This window comes from Apodemus sylvaticus, chromosome 5 (genome assembly GCF_947179515.1).
Source record: "Apodemus sylvaticus chromosome 5, mApoSyl1.1, whole genome shotgun sequence".
NCBI lineage: Eukaryota > Metazoa > Chordata > Mammalia > Rodentia > Muridae > Apodemus > Apodemus sylvaticus.
In genome coordinates, this window is record NC_067476.1 from 42,664,274 (window position 1) to 42,679,575 (window position 15,302).

General features: G+C 39.4%; 1 protein-coding gene across 1 annotated transcript in view; it reads left to right on the forward strand.

Annotated features, from left to right (window-relative positions):
- The first annotated feature begins 12,847 nt into the window (after nucleotides 1-12,847).
- Gca (grancalcin) overlaps nucleotides 12,848-15,302 on the forward strand; it is a 29,456-nt gene continuing 27,001 nt past the window's right edge. Inside the window, exon 1 of the mRNA XM_052182578.1 lies at nucleotides 12,848-13,015. Coding sequence (XP_052038538.1) covers nucleotides 12,989-13,015 — 27 coding nt within the window. The 5' untranslated portion in view covers nucleotides 12,848-12,988. The remainder of the gene's footprint in view (nucleotides 13,016-15,302) is intronic.

Sequence of the window (15,302 nt, forward strand, 5' to 3'; positions counted from 1 at the left end):
TTAGTTTCAATGTGTCTGGTTTTATGTGGAGGTCCTTGATCCACTTGGACTTGAGCTTAGTACAAGGAGATAAGAATGTCAATTTGCATTCTTCTGCATGCTGACCTCCAGTTAAACCAGTACCATTTGTTGAAAAGGCTATTTTTTTTCACTGGTTGTAGATCCTTTGTCAAAGATCACATGACCATAGGTGTGTTGGTTCATTTCTGGGTCTTCAATTCTATTCCATTGATCTACTTGCCTGTCACTGTACCAATACTTTGCAGTTTTTAACACAATTTCTCTATAGTACTGCTTGAGGTCAGGGATACTGATTCCCCCAGAAGTTCTTTTACTGTTGAGGATAGTTTTAGCTATCCTGGGTTTTTTGTTATTCCAGATGAATTTGAGAATTGGTCTTTCTAACTCTGAAGAATTGAGTTGGGATTTTGATGGGAATTGCACTGAATCTGTATGTTGCTTTTGGCAAGATGCCCATTTTTACTATATTAATCCTGCCAATCCAAGAACATAGAATATGTTTCCATCTTCTGTGGTCTTGGATTTCTTTCTTCAAAGACTTGAGGTTCCTGTCATATAGATCTTTCACTTGTTTCGTTAGAGTCACACCAAGATACTTTATGTTGTTTGTGACTATTGTGAAGGGTGTCATTACCCTAATTTCTTTCTGAGCCTGTTTATCCATTGAGCATAGGAAGGCTACTGATTTGCTTGAGTTAATTTTATATCCAGCCACTTTGCTGAAGTTGTTTATCAGCTGTATGAGTTCTCTGATTGAGGTTTTTGGGTCGCTGAAGTATACTATCATATCATCTGCAAATAGTGATAATTTGACTTCTCCTTTCCAATTTGTATCCCTTGATCTCCTTATGTTGTCTAATTGCTCTAGCCAGAACTTCAAGTACTATATTGAATAAATATGGAGAGGACAGCGTTGTCTAGTCCCTAATTTTATTGGGATTGCTTCAAGTTTCTCTCCATTTAGTTTGATGTTGGCTACCAGTTTGCTGTATATTGCTTTTATTATGTTTAGGTATGGGCCTTGAATTCCTGTTCTTCCTTTAACATGAAAGAATGTTGAATTTTGTCAAATGCTTTTTCAGCATCTAATGAAATGACAATGTGTTTTTTCTTTGAGTTTGTTTATGTAGTGGATTACATTGACAGATTTCCGTAATTGAACCATCCCTGCATCCCTGGGATGAATCCTACTTGATAATAGTGAATGATCGTTTTGATGTGTTCTTGGATTCAGTTGGCAAGAATTTAATGAGTATTTTTGCATTGACATTCATAAGGGAAATTGGTCTAAGTTTCTCTTTTTTTTGTTGGATCTTTGTGTGGTTTTGGTATCAGTGAAATTGAGGCTTTATAGAAAGAGTTGGGTAGTTCCTTCTGTTTCTATTTTGTGGAATAGTTTGAAGAGTATTGGTATTAGATCTCCCTTGAAGGTCTTATGCAATTCTGCACTAAAACCATTAGGTCCTGTGCTTTTTTTTGGTTGGGAGATTGTCAATGATCACTTCTTTTTCTTTAGGGGTTATAGGACCATTTAGATGGTCTATCCGATCCTGATTTGGTTGGATTTTCCAGTTGTGTTGAGTATAGGCTTTTGTAGTAGCATATGATACTTTTTAAAATTTCCTCAGTTTCTGTTGTTATTTCTCCATTTTCATTTCTGATTTTGTTAATTTGGATACTGTCTCTGTGCCCTCTGATTAATCTGGATAAAGGTTCACCTATCTTGTTGATTTTCTTTGAGAACCAGCTCCTGGTTTTTTTTTTTTTTTGATTCTTTTTATAGTTCTTTTTGTTTCAACTTGGTTGATTTCAGTCCTGAGTTTGATTATTTTCTGGTTCTACTCCTCTTGGGTGTATTAGCTTCTTTCTGTTCTAAAGCTTTCAGGTGTGCTGTTAGGCTGCTAGTGTATGCTCTCTCCAGTTTCTTTTTGTAGGCACTCAGAGCTATGGGTTTTCCTCTTAGCACTGCTTTCATTGTGTCTCATAAATTTGAGTATGTTGTGCCTTCATTTTCATTAAATTCTAAAAAGGTTTTGATTTCTTTCCTTACTTCTTCCTTGACCAAGGTATCATTGAGTAGAGCATTGTTCAGCTTCCATGTGTATGTGGGTTTTCTGTTGTTTTTGTTGCTAATGAAAACCACCCTTACTCTATAGTGATCTGATAGGAGGCATGGAATTAATTCAATCTTCTTATATCTGTTGAGGTCTGTTTTGTGGCCAATTACATGGTCAATTTTGGAGAAGGTACCATGAGGTTCTGAGAAGAAGGTATTTTGATTTAGGATGAAGTGTTCTATAGATATCTATTAAATCCATTTGGTCCAAAATTTCTGTTAGTTTCACTGTGTCTCTGTTGTTTGTGTTTCCATGATCTGTCCTTTGATGATAGTGGGGTGTTGAAGTCATCCACAATTATTGTGTGTGGTGTGATATGTGTTTTAAGCTTTATTAAAGTTTCCTTTATGAATGAGGGTGACCTTGTATTTGGGTCATAGATGTTCAGAAATGAGAGTTCTTCCTGGTAGATTTTTCCTTTGATGAGTATAAAGTGTCCTTCTGTGTCTTTTTTAATGACTTTTGGTTGAAAGTATATTTTACTGGATATTAGAATGGCTACTCCAGCTTGTTTCCTGGGACCATTTGCTTGGAAACTGTTTTCCGGCCTTTTACTCTGAGGTAGTGTTTCCTGTATGCAGCAAAATGTTGGGTCTTGTTTATATATCCAGTCTGTTTGTCTCTGTCTTTTTATTGGAGAATTGTGTCCATTGCTGTTGAGAGATATTAAGGAATAGGATTGTTGTTTCCTGCTATTTTTGATGTAATTTTTATGTTTGTGTGGTTATCTTCTTTTGGGTTTGTTGAAAGAAAATTAATTTCTTGCTTTTTCTAGTGTGTAGTTTCCCTCCTTTTATGGGTGTTTTCCATTCATTATCCTTTGAAGGGCTGAATTTGTGGAAAGATACTGTATAAATTTGTTTTTGTCATGAAATACCTTGGTTTCTCCATCTTTGGTAATTGAGAGATTTGATGGATATAGCAGTCTGGGTTGGCATTTGTGTTCCGTTAGGGTCTGCATGACATCAGTCCGGGCTCTTCTGGCTTTCTTAGTCTCTGGTGAGAAATCTGGGGTAATTCTGATAGGTCTACCTTTATATGTTACTTGACCTTTTTCCCTTACTGCTTTTAATATTCTTTCCTTGTTTAGTACATTTGGTGTTTTAATTATTATGTGACAGGAGGAATTTCTTTTCTGGTCAAATCTATTTGGAGTTCTGTAGGCTTCTTGTATGTGCATGGGCATCTCTTTCTTTAGGTTAGGGAAGTTTTCTTCTATAATTTTGTTGACATTTACTGGCCCTTTAAGTTAGAAATCTTCACTCTCTTCTATGCCTATAATCCTTAGGTTTGGTCTTCTCATTGTGTCCTGGATTTCCTGGATGTTTTGGGTCAGGAGCTTTTTGCATTTTTCATTTTTGCATTTTGCATTGCATTTGACTGTTGTATCAATGCTTTCTATGGTATCTTCTGCATCTGAGATTCTCTCTTCTAGCTCTTGTATTCTGTTGTTGTTGCTTGGATCCATGACTCCTGACTTCTTTCCTAGGTGTTTTTATGTCCAGAGTTGTCTCTCTTTGTGATTTCATTATTGTTTCTACCTCCTTCTTTAGATCATGGATGGCTTTGTTTAATTCCTTTACCTGTTTTGTTGTGTTTTCCCTTAGGTCTTCAAGGGCTTCTTCCTGTTTACTTGTGTTCTCCTGTATTTCTTTAAGGGAGATATTTATGTCCTTCTTGAAGCCCTCCATGAAGCCCTCCATCAGCATCATGACCTGTGATTTTAAATCCAAATCTTGCTTTCCTGGTGTGTTGGGATATCCAGGACTTGCTGTTGTGGGAGAATTGGGTTCTTATGGTGCCATATTGCCTTGATTACTGTTAGCAAAATTCCTATGTTTGCCTTTTGCCATCTGGTTACTTCTGGTGTTAGTTGGTCCTGCTGTCACTGGCTGGTGCTTGCTCCTCCTGTGTGCCTACAGGCCTATCTCAGCAACCCTGGGTGACCTGCTTTCTCCTGGCACAGATTTCTGTGGTGCTGCTGAGTTCCTGTGTGCAGGTGGAGTCCTGGTAGAGTATGTACTCTGGTGATCCCTGCCTATCAATTTGTTACACAGTCACAGGAGCAAAGATGGTGACGAGATACTCTCTTATAGTTGTATTTGGGTATGTAGCTCTTTGACCCCCATAAAATCTGGATGCAGGCTGTGCTGCTTGTCTCCTCTGAGCAACTGGGTGTATAGCTGGCTTCCTGAGCCACTTGGAGATGGTAGAAACTAGAAAGATCCTTCCAGAAGCCTCTGGACAGGATCCTCTGATCTGCAGGTCTGGTCTCACTTGTGCAGGCTGCCTCCTCCGCGCTGGCCGCTAGGTGGATAACTGTCTCCTCTCTCCTGGGTGTAGCAAGATCCCACACTATGGTAGATGTCAGCACTCTTTGTCATTCTTTATTCTGCTGGGACATCAGGAAGTAAGACCTGGTGTCACCTCTAGATATGGCATCAAATAGGAATACCAGGGAGAACTTCTTTTGAAGTCTCTCATTTGTGCAGAGCAGCCCCAACAACTTCTACAAGTTCAACCTTGAATTTTATACACCTAAGCACGATTTCTCCTTCCTGATTTCTTTCACTCTCTTGTGGCTTGCTGCAGAAATATGCTGAGTCCCCTCATTAAATTCTAAAAAGTCCTTAATTTTGTTATTTCTTCCTTGACCAAGCTATGATTGAATAGAGCATTGTTCAAAATCCATGTGTATGTGTGTTTTCTGTTGTTTTTGTTTGAACTTAAGACCAGCCTTAGGTCATGGTGATCTGATAGGGTGCATGGAATTATTTCAATATTCCAATATGCATTGAGGCCTGTTTTGTGACCAATTATATGGTCAATTTTGGAGAAGGTAACATGAAGTGCTGAGAAGAAGGTGTATTCTTTTGCTTGAGGATAGAATGTTCTATAAATATCTGTTATGTCCATTTGATCGATAACTTTAGTTAGTTTCACTGTGTCTCTGCTTAGTTTCTGTTTCCATTTGTCCATTGTTGAGAGTGGGATCTTGGCATCTACCACTATTATTGTGTGGGGTGCCATGTGTGCTTTGAGCGTTAGTATAGTTTATTTTATGAATGCGGGTACCCTTGCATTTGGAGCATAGATGTTCAGAATTGAGAGTTCATCTTGGTAGATTTTTTCCTTTGACAAGTATGAATTGTCCCTCCTCATGACTTTTGGTTGAAAGTTGATTTTATATGATATAAGTATGGCCACTCCAGCTTGTTTCTTAGGACCATTTGCTTGGAAAATTGCTTTCCAACCTTTGACTCTGAGTTAGTGAGTGTCTTGGTCACTGACCAAGTTTCTTGTATGCAGCACAATGTTATGGGTCCTGTTTATGTATCCAGTCTGTTAGTCTATGTCTTTTTATTGGGGAATTGAGACTATGTTTAGAGATATTAAGGAAAAGTGATTGTTGCTTCCTGTCATTTTCATTGTTAAAGGAAGAATTCTGTTTGTGTGGCTATCTTCTTGTGGGTTTCTTGAAGATTACTTTATTGCTTTTTCTAGGGTGTAGTTTCCCATCTTGTGCTGGTATTTTCCACCCACTATTCTTTGTAGCGTTGGGTTTGTGGAAAGATATTGTGTATATTTGGTTTTGTCATGGAATGTCTTGTTTTTTCTTTCTATGGTAATTGAGAGTTTTGCTGGGTATAGTAGCCTGGGCTGACATTTATGTTCTCTTAGGGTCTGTATGACATCTGCCCAGGATCTTCTAGCCTTCATAGATTCCAGTGAGAAGTCTGGTGTAATTCTGTTAGGTCTACCTTTTTATGTTACTTGACCTTTTTCCTTTACTGCTTTTTAATAATCTTTCTTTGTTTAGTGCATTTGGTGTTTTGATTATTATGTGACAGGAGGAGTTTCTGTTCTGGTCCAGTCTGTTTGGAGTTCTGTAGGCTTCTTGTATGTTCATGGGCATCTCTTTCTTTAGGTTAGGAATGTTTTCTTCTACAATTTTGTTGAAGATATTTGCTGGCCCTTTAAGTTATAAATCCTCGCTCTCTTCTATACCTATAATACTTAGGTTTGCTCTTCTCATTGTGTCCTGGATTTCTTGGGTTACAAACTTTTTGCATTTTGCATTTTCTTTGACTGTTGAGTCTACGTTTTCTATGGTATCTTCAGCACCTGAGATTCTTTCTTCTATCGCTTGTATTCTGTTGTTGATGCTTGCTTGCATCTATGACTCCTGAATTCTCTCCAAGGTTTTCTATCTCCAGAGATGCCTCACTTTGTGATTTCTTTATTGCTTCTACTTCCATTTTTATATCCTGTGTCGTTTTGTTCGGTCAGTTCCTTCACTTGTTTGTTTGTGTTTTTCTGAATTTCTTTAAGGGATTGTTGTGTTTCCTCTTTAAGGGTTTATACCTGTTGACCCATGTTCTCCTGTAATTCCCTAAGGGATTTTTTTGTGTTTTCTCCTTAAGAGCTTCTACCTGTTGACCCTTGTTCTCTTGTATTTTTTAAGGGAGTTATTAATGTCCTTCTTGAAGTCCTCTATCAGCATCATGAAATGTGATTTTAAATTCCGCTCTTGCTTTTCCAGTGTGTTGGGGTATCCAGGATTTGCTGTTGTGAGAGAACTGGGTTCTGATGGTGCCATGTTGCTTTGGTTTCTGTTGGTAATGATCTTGTGTTTGCCTTTTGCCATATAGTTTTCTCTGGTGTTAGCTGGTCTGGTCTTGCTGTCTCTGATTTTGGCTTATTTGTCCTGCAAGCCTGTGTATATGTACTCCTGGTATTCTTGTTCTCTCTGTGCACACAAGTATGTAGGCTCTCCAGTGAGACCAACTCTCCTGTGCTCCCAGGCCTCTCTGCACTCCAAATGCCCTGAGTGTGGCTGGTTATCTAGGAAGTATCAGGAGATGGTATTTTCACAGTGGCAGACCTGGCAAGATTCTGCCACTGCAGAAAGGGCTGGCAGCGGTGGAAGGGGGAGAAGGATCAGAAGGGGACTGCTATTTGGAAGGCCAGGGCTTTTGGTGGTTGCTGGGTAGTGAGTCCTGCCAGATCCTGGTGGCAGCTCTGGGCCTCCAGAGGTGGGAGGAGGAGGGTTCTTACCAAATGCCCTGAGTGGCTAGTTTTCTAGGAAGTATCAGGAGATGGAATCTTCATTGTAGTAGACCTGGCAATGTTCTGCCACAGCAGAAAGGGCTGGCAGTGGCGGAGGGGAAGAAGGATCTGAAGGGAACTGCTATTCAGAAGGGTAAGGTTTTTGGTGGTTACTGCGTAGTTGAGTCCTGCCAGACCCCTGGTGGTAGCTCTGGGCCTCCAGAGGTGGGTGGGTGGGTTCTTACTAACTGCCCTGACTAGCTTGTTCTCTAGGAAGTCAGGAGATGGAATCTTCATCGTGGCAGACCTGGGGCGGGGGAGAAGGATCCACCAGTGCAACTCTTATAGGGACAACATTTAATTGGAGCTGGCTTACAGGTTCAGAGGTTCAGTCCATCATCATCAAGGTGGGAGCACAGCATCCGCCTCCAGTCAGGCGTGATGCAGGCAGAGCTGAGAGTTCTACATCTTCATCTGAAGGCTGCTAGTGGAAGACTGGCTTCTAGGCAGCTAGGATGAGGATCTTAAAGCCCACCCCCAAAGTGACACACCTACTCCAACAAGGTCATACCTACTCAAACTGGGTCACACCTTCTAATAGTGCCACTCCCTGGGCTGAGCATATGCAAACTGTAACAGCATCTGTATATAATCTATTCTCCCAAGTGTGTGCTTGGAGTTAAAAGTTGCCACAGACACGTTTCCAGTCTTGCCAGAGCAGCAGATCGCTTTCTGAGGGTTACTAATTATGGTGTTACAGCTCATGCTGAGCCTTAGTAGTGTACACATATTGTGATCAATATTTCTCAAGAGTTTGCATTGAATCCAAATTGCTTAACAGGGCTAAATAACCAAGGCAAGATCTGTGTATTCAGAAGCCTTGTGAAGAGCCCTGTTGACACATCTCATATGTGCACAATTTGCTAAATTGGTTTAAAGTTTGTGCTTCTGCCAACACAGCACTTAATATTACTAGAATTAGAAGCTGGAAACTGTTGTTGAAAGCCTAGCTCGAGAAAGGTCAGTTTTCAAGTGGCTGGTTGGTATAATAAATGGAAAATAGAACTTGTTTTTTATTGTTGTTTTTTTTCCCTTTCTATCTTCAATGGTAGACAATAACCTTCATTAGCTGCTGAAAAAGAGCCACTGTAAAATTATAATAAAATTACAACTGATGGGCTTCATTTTATACTGTTGTACTTTTCAACAGTATATAAAATATACAGATTAATTTCTGGAGAAAGTATGCATACTTGTATGTATGCATACACACACATACATACATATTTAAGAAATCCATGTGAATGTACTTTATCAAAATGTAAATAAATAAATAAATAAATAAATAACACAGTGGATCCAAGGTGACAATGTAACAGTAGACATTATGACTAAGGTTCTCTTCCTCAACCTTCAGACTTTGTATGCTGTAGATTTAAACATATGCCCTTTCAAATTCATATATTTACGTCTTATGCCCTAGTGTGATAGTATTTGGAGACTGAGTCTTGAGGGGTAATTATTTAGTCATTTCAAAGAGGGTATGGTCCTTCTGTTGGGATATTATTGTTATAAGAAGAGGATTTATAGAGCTTTTCCCCTCTTTTCACTCTCATTCACCAAAATAAGCACAATGTGAGGACACTGTAACGCGTAATTTTTAAAAACATGCTTTTTTAAAAAGCCTTTGCCCAGGACCGCGGCCGGCGCTCTGGACCCTTTCGGCTTAGCTCTGAGATGGGTGGCCTCTAGCCTCTCTTCCTGTTTGCCTGGAAGCCTTGACCCTGGAGCCGCTGCCCATGTTCTGGCGCTCCCTGCTTCCTCTTGTTAACTTGGCTTAGCTTCACCAAGCCGCCATCATCGACCCGGTTTTTTTTTTTTTTTTCTTTCTCTTTCTACCCACCTTTGCTCCACAGATTAAAGAACAAAAACGAAAAACAAACCAAAAAACCACCCAGACAGCTTTATTTAGAACTTGCCATTTAGCACAATTGCTGGGCACAGAGTCTCCTGCCCTAGACTTATCAGTTAGATTGTATCAGTCAGTCTGTACCGGCCAGCCTCCACCTACCTCTGCTATCCTCTGAGGTGGAGGCCACTGGCTCTAGTTTTCCTGAAACCTTTCAAAGTGGTTTCATGCCTCTCCTTCCAAAACCTGGCCAGAAAAAGCCCCTCCTCTTTCCGTGTGTCTCTTTTTCCTCCTGGGACCAGGAAGTCCCACCTGTTCCTTCCACCCAGCAAATGGCTCCCAGCCTCCTTTATTGACCAAATGAAGAACTAATCAGGGAACCAGACTTTAGTATCAGCACCTCCCCATACAGAACACAGAAAGCTGCTGCTTCAACTCAAGGATCAATCCATCACAAATCATTATCCCCAGAGCATCTTGATTTGAAAATGACAGTTTCCAGAACAATGAGAAATAAATTTCTATTGTTTTATCCACTAAGGCTGGAACCTATTTCCATAGAAGGTGGGTTGACAGACCTACTGTGTGTGTAATATCTCAAGTGCTACATCGATTTAAAGGCTTGCAGAATTATTTTACATATATGATAGGCTATGCTTTCAATCTACTAGGTCATAGTGCTGTCTCCCTTATTGGTTATTTTTTATGGCCAATAATGCCAAAAAGTCATTAATTTTGTAGATCACATTCATGTCTATTATAAAATTAGCAACTCATTTTCACTTTAGGGCCATTTTAGGGTAGAATAAGTTTTATTCTTAAAAAAATAAGGTTTTTTTTGTCCCTTCTCATAGGTGCTATATCTGAAGAAGAGAATAATATAGTTTATTAAAAGGCTATCACTGTAATATTACCAGCTAAACTGTCACTCCAAGTGGTCTATATTCAACAATATATCTGACATAGTATATTTTTGTTCTCACAGATGCTCAAACCTGATAATTCCAGTATTGACTATTAACTTGGCCTCATCTAAAATAAACAGCTCCTCCTTCAATCTTCAGTGCAGGAAATTAAAAATGACCAGCAGTAACCCCCCCCCCCTGTGTGTGTGTGTGTGTGTGTGTGTGTGTGTTTGTGAGATGAGTGGTGGTGGTTGTGCATGTGGAAGCCAGAGGAAAACCTAGGTGCTCTTTCTCAGTCTGTGTGTCCTTTTGTTTTGAGACAGAGGTTCGCACTGGAGCTTGCCCAGTACACACTTGGCTAACCCACCAACCAGCCCTGGGAACCGTTCTCTCTCTGTCTCACTGGGGCTGGGGTTGGAAGTGTCATCCGTCCTACATGCTCATCCAGGTTGCTGTAATCATGTAAACTTCATTGCCCCCAGAAAACAAGTATCCTGTATTGGAGAAATGGTTACATTGATTATTTGGGGATTGATTTTCCTTGGTCAAAGCAAGATGCTTTCTTTTCTGTTTGCCTAGTTAATTTTTCTACTGCCATTCTTTATAATCTTTAAATATTTTATTTTTTTAGTAATATAAATAATTCTTTTGAAATTTTATAGTTGGAGGTGGAGAGGGAAGGGCGAAATTAAAAGACCATAGAAAGGAAAACTGTCTGAATTCTGCCTTCATCTCTGATACAGCTGTGTAGTTGTGTTTGTAGTTGAAATTACAAACAACCTCACTTTTCATTCTAGTAAGACAGAAAAATGACAGTGCATGCCTGAGGTAGTCCTGTATTGAAGAACACTTTACAGCTTATAGTGTCTATTACCTAGTGTTCGATCTACACAGAAAGTCATGTTGCTGAATAATAAACAGCTTATAAAAAGAAAAGTATGTGTTTTAAGGCACCTACACACATACACACACACACACACACACACACACACATATATATATATTTAGTGAATATATATATTTAGTAAAGTTACCAAACAATATGGAATATTCCATAATAATATGGAATAGTCTTCATAAGACACTGTTGCCTATGCAATGCTAACTGAATCATAAAGACATGTTATTACTATTTAAAAACACCTGTGAGCTAAAGTGAATTTTTCAAAAACAGTTTATAAAACTGCAAAATTTGCACTTTAAAATTTGGATTTAGAAAGCCTGCTATATAGGCTGTGGATTTGAAAACCCTTTCTGTATCTGCCTCAACCTCCTTTTCTCTAAGGAAGATACACTGTCAGTATTTGTCCTACTTGCAAGCTAGCAACAAGCTTGCCAGTTTTCATACAAGTTGGCAGAGGCATGGGATTCCTGGGTCAGAAACAAGGGCTTCATTACTGAAAGTACAATAGGGGCCTGGGCAAAACTTCCTTGGGCCAGTGGGAGCGTCCCTGAGAACACTCAATTACGTAAGCACCGGGTTTGCTATCAAACTGGAGGAAGTCCATGTTTAGGAAAGTTTAGTCTCTTTAAAAGAGCTGTTAGTAAAGGAGTCCAAATTTTGTCCTGGAGGGAAAATACTGTTTTTGAAAGTGGACATGTAGACACGTAACTGATCTAAGGAGATAGCATATAGAAAGGCAATGTTTCAGTGAAACTGTTTTGATAAAAAGAAGGTTGCAATTAGAAACAACCCTTCCTAAGCACTTTGAATATACAGTTTATCAATTAGAATACAACTTGTCATGGATTTCTTCTGCTAATAGAATCACCTGGTACCTACTGAGTCACACTCTCATTCATCTTATCAAGCAGGTTTTTATTCTACTTCTCATTTAATAGATCCCGATATTAGCTAAAGTAGCTACTGCTGCAGAAACGGGCACTTTCTCAATAGTAGGGTGGATGTTAGCAACTTGCTTCTTTCTGCCTCTTCTGATAAAATTGTTTCACAAGGTCCAGAATGGTCTTCCGGCTATAGTACAGCAGAGCGATTGTTAAATTACTCAGGACCTCAAGGCTGATTTCCTCTGTTAATACTTAACATTTTTTGATGGTCTTATTTTTTAATATTAGGTCTTTCTCTTTTCAGAAAGAAATCAACATAGTATCCCTTCTGTTTATAAGTTAATTCTAAAGCTGCTCTGTTCTTCTGAATTCTAGACTTGGAGAAACAAAATTCATGAATTTCAGAGAAAAGCAGGCTTGTTCCTTTTTGCCAAACCAAGATGTTCCCTTGCTGTTTATAATCAGATAGAACATATTAATAGTTGAATCACTCACTGGTAAAGTTAATAAATAATATGAAAGACACCAGGTAAGTAATGTAAACAATATTCTACAAAGTAGATGGGTATTCTTGCGCAGTATTTGGGACATACACATATTTTTAAATCTATTCAAAGATCAAATTCAATAGATATCCTGTATTTTTATTTGCTACTTTTGGCATCTGTGGCCACCATTTGTTTACAAAACTACAAATAACCTTTCTCACATTAGGTATCAAATGCGCCATAGCTACAGTGGTCAAGGTTTCAAAACTCTGATGCTGCATCCACACTATAGAACCGTGAGTAATTACAAAGTTACAACTATCTGGTCCAAAGTATGTACGGATAGGCTAAAAGAAGTCATCACCTGGTCGGTTTGGGGTTTCTACTGAGGAAAGAAACTCTAGAAGTTGACGGCCTGGAAAAGCTTTCCTCAGAGGGTGGGGAAATAATTGTGGAGGCTTCTGGTAAGAACTTGAAAGAACCAGTAAGAGAGATGGCCTGGAATCCATGAGACACGCGGCAGCCAATCACGGGGGAGATGGGCGGGGCTTTCTCCGGCCGGGGCGGGACTCCAGGCGGAGCCGGCTCGCTGGAGCTAAGGTGCGCGGCACTGCGCTCGGACCTTCCGCACCTGTCGCACACACTTGCGCCTACCTCGCAGCAGCGCTGACGCTGACTTACTGCTGACGCGTGACTTTCGATCGCCTGGTCATGGCCTACCCGGGATACGGAGGGGCGGTAAGTCCTTGCGAGCTGTGGCGACTCCGCGGGCCGCACCACCGTGCGGAGTTCACCCTGTGGCCCTGGCAGTGCCCTCTGGTACCAGGCGACGCCCGGACACAGTGAGGTGCTAGAAGCTGGGGCTGGGCGGGGCCCTGTGCCCAGGGGAGAACCGCGAGCTGGTGTCTGGTCCAGAGCCTCAAGAGATGTCCTTGTCCAGGCGGTGGTGTGAAGTGTTTGTGCTTTCTAGATTTTGTTTTTAGAATGGAGGAGTAAAAGACCACATCTTGTTCCAGTTACCTTTTGTGATTTATTCCCAACTTAAGCAGGTTTTCTAGTTATCTTCATCCTGACTTGAGTTTTTATTTATTTGTTTTTATAACCATATCTTGTCTTTTAAGTTGCTTATGAAAAAAAATTTAGTGCCTCCTAAACTTTTCTATAGTACCAAGTGCGACCAGATTTCCTAGACTTTGCTTCTGGAGGGGGACAGCTGTTCCCTCTTCTGTAACATTATCCTCAGTAACTCGGAGTTACAAGTAATTATTGCGACCTGTGGGTAGACCCTTCCTCTTTCGAAAGAAGCTAAACTTTCACTCCTCTCATCAATGGTCTGCGCAGTGAGGCAGGCTATCCAGTGTGGCTGTACAGTGGTCACTGCAGTGCTGACAAAATAGAACAGATTTCCTAGGCCTATTGCTATTTGTTGTTCCCTAAAAGGAGAAATTAATGTTTTGTTACAGATAGGAGTAGACATTGGCATGTGATTATGGGCTTCAAAATATAATTCCTACCTCTGGGAGTAAGTGATTAGTTTTAAAAGTAATTTTTAGTTCTAGGCTTTCAGCTTCAACACACATATTGCTGAAACTGGTTTGCTTGTAGTTACTTGCTTGAATTCCAGCTAGCATCATGCACTTTCCAATATATACTCCTCATTAGTCATTTAAATGCACTGAGAATGTCCTTAAGGTAATGTTATCCATCCATTTTTCAATACTTGTTATATTTAGTTGTTCTATTTAACAAAATAGGAAGTGGTTTCTGCTAGGAAATATACCTTATCTAGTGAAGTATAAATATTTCAGGAGATTCATTTTCAATAAATTTTCATTTGTTTAATGGTTATTTATCAAAGATAGCTGAGGATGCAGCTTAGTTGGTAGAGTGCTTGGTTAGCATACTTAAGGGCCTGGGTTGGGTCCCCAGAACCATGTAAATTGGGCTGGTCAGCCTGGCCTGAACTCCCAGCCCTTGAGAGGTTGGGGCAGGAATACTAGAAGTTCAAGGTCATTCTCAGCTTGAGGCTAATCTGAGCTACTGGAGACCTTGTATAAAATAGTAAACAAGGAATCAAATCCAGCTAGAACCAGATGTGCATGGTAGCTGGCTTTGTCGCCCTAACACTTTGTGGGCCAAGGCAGAATTGTTGAGAGTTCAAGGCCAGCCTGTGTCTGCAATGGGGTCTAGGCTATCCTGAGGCACAGTACAAAATCTTGTCCCCTGAAATGTACAAAGACTAAATAAAATAAAATAGGAATCCTCAAGTTGTATACTTTGTATTTTGTTATTTCTGTACTAATAAAATTGTAGCTTGACCTAAAGGAGTTTTCTTTCTCATTTTGGGCATAAAAAAGAAAATAAAGTAAACACATGCGTATTGTAGTTTAAGTATGAAAGGAACATTTGTATTTTCTGTAAATTTTAAGCATTAAATAACACAGAAATGTAAGAGATTCAAATTGTTACAATTTTTATATATTTTCATTTTGGGAAATTATGTTTCTTCAAGAAAAGACACGAGACTACTACCTCTAAAGTTTCAGTTCTCTTAATTTATAAGTACACTTTCATATGAAATTTATTTTAAACACACACACACATAAGTTCTCTGAAAAACTATAAAAACATAAATTTGTTTTACAAATAGAATTTTAAACTGATAAACCACAGAAGAAAGTATATAAGTGAAGATACGATGAACATCTGAAATAGTTTTTATTGCACATTCAAGCACTGTAATGTTTTCTATCTTTTCATTTCTTAGTTGATTCTTACACATTTGCTAATTATAAACACAGATTTTACCTCAAACCCAGTTCTGAGATTGAGTGCCAGGAAAAGCAAAATTTTTATGTTGACATTATTGCTTTTATTTTTAAAAGTTGTTTAAAATACAGTGCCCAACAAAATGGTGCAGTGGTACAAACCAGCCAACCAACTAACCAACCAACCAACCAAAATGACTCAAGCAGACTCATGTAGTTATATGTAATAATTAGTCATTATATGAGAAGTTTATTTT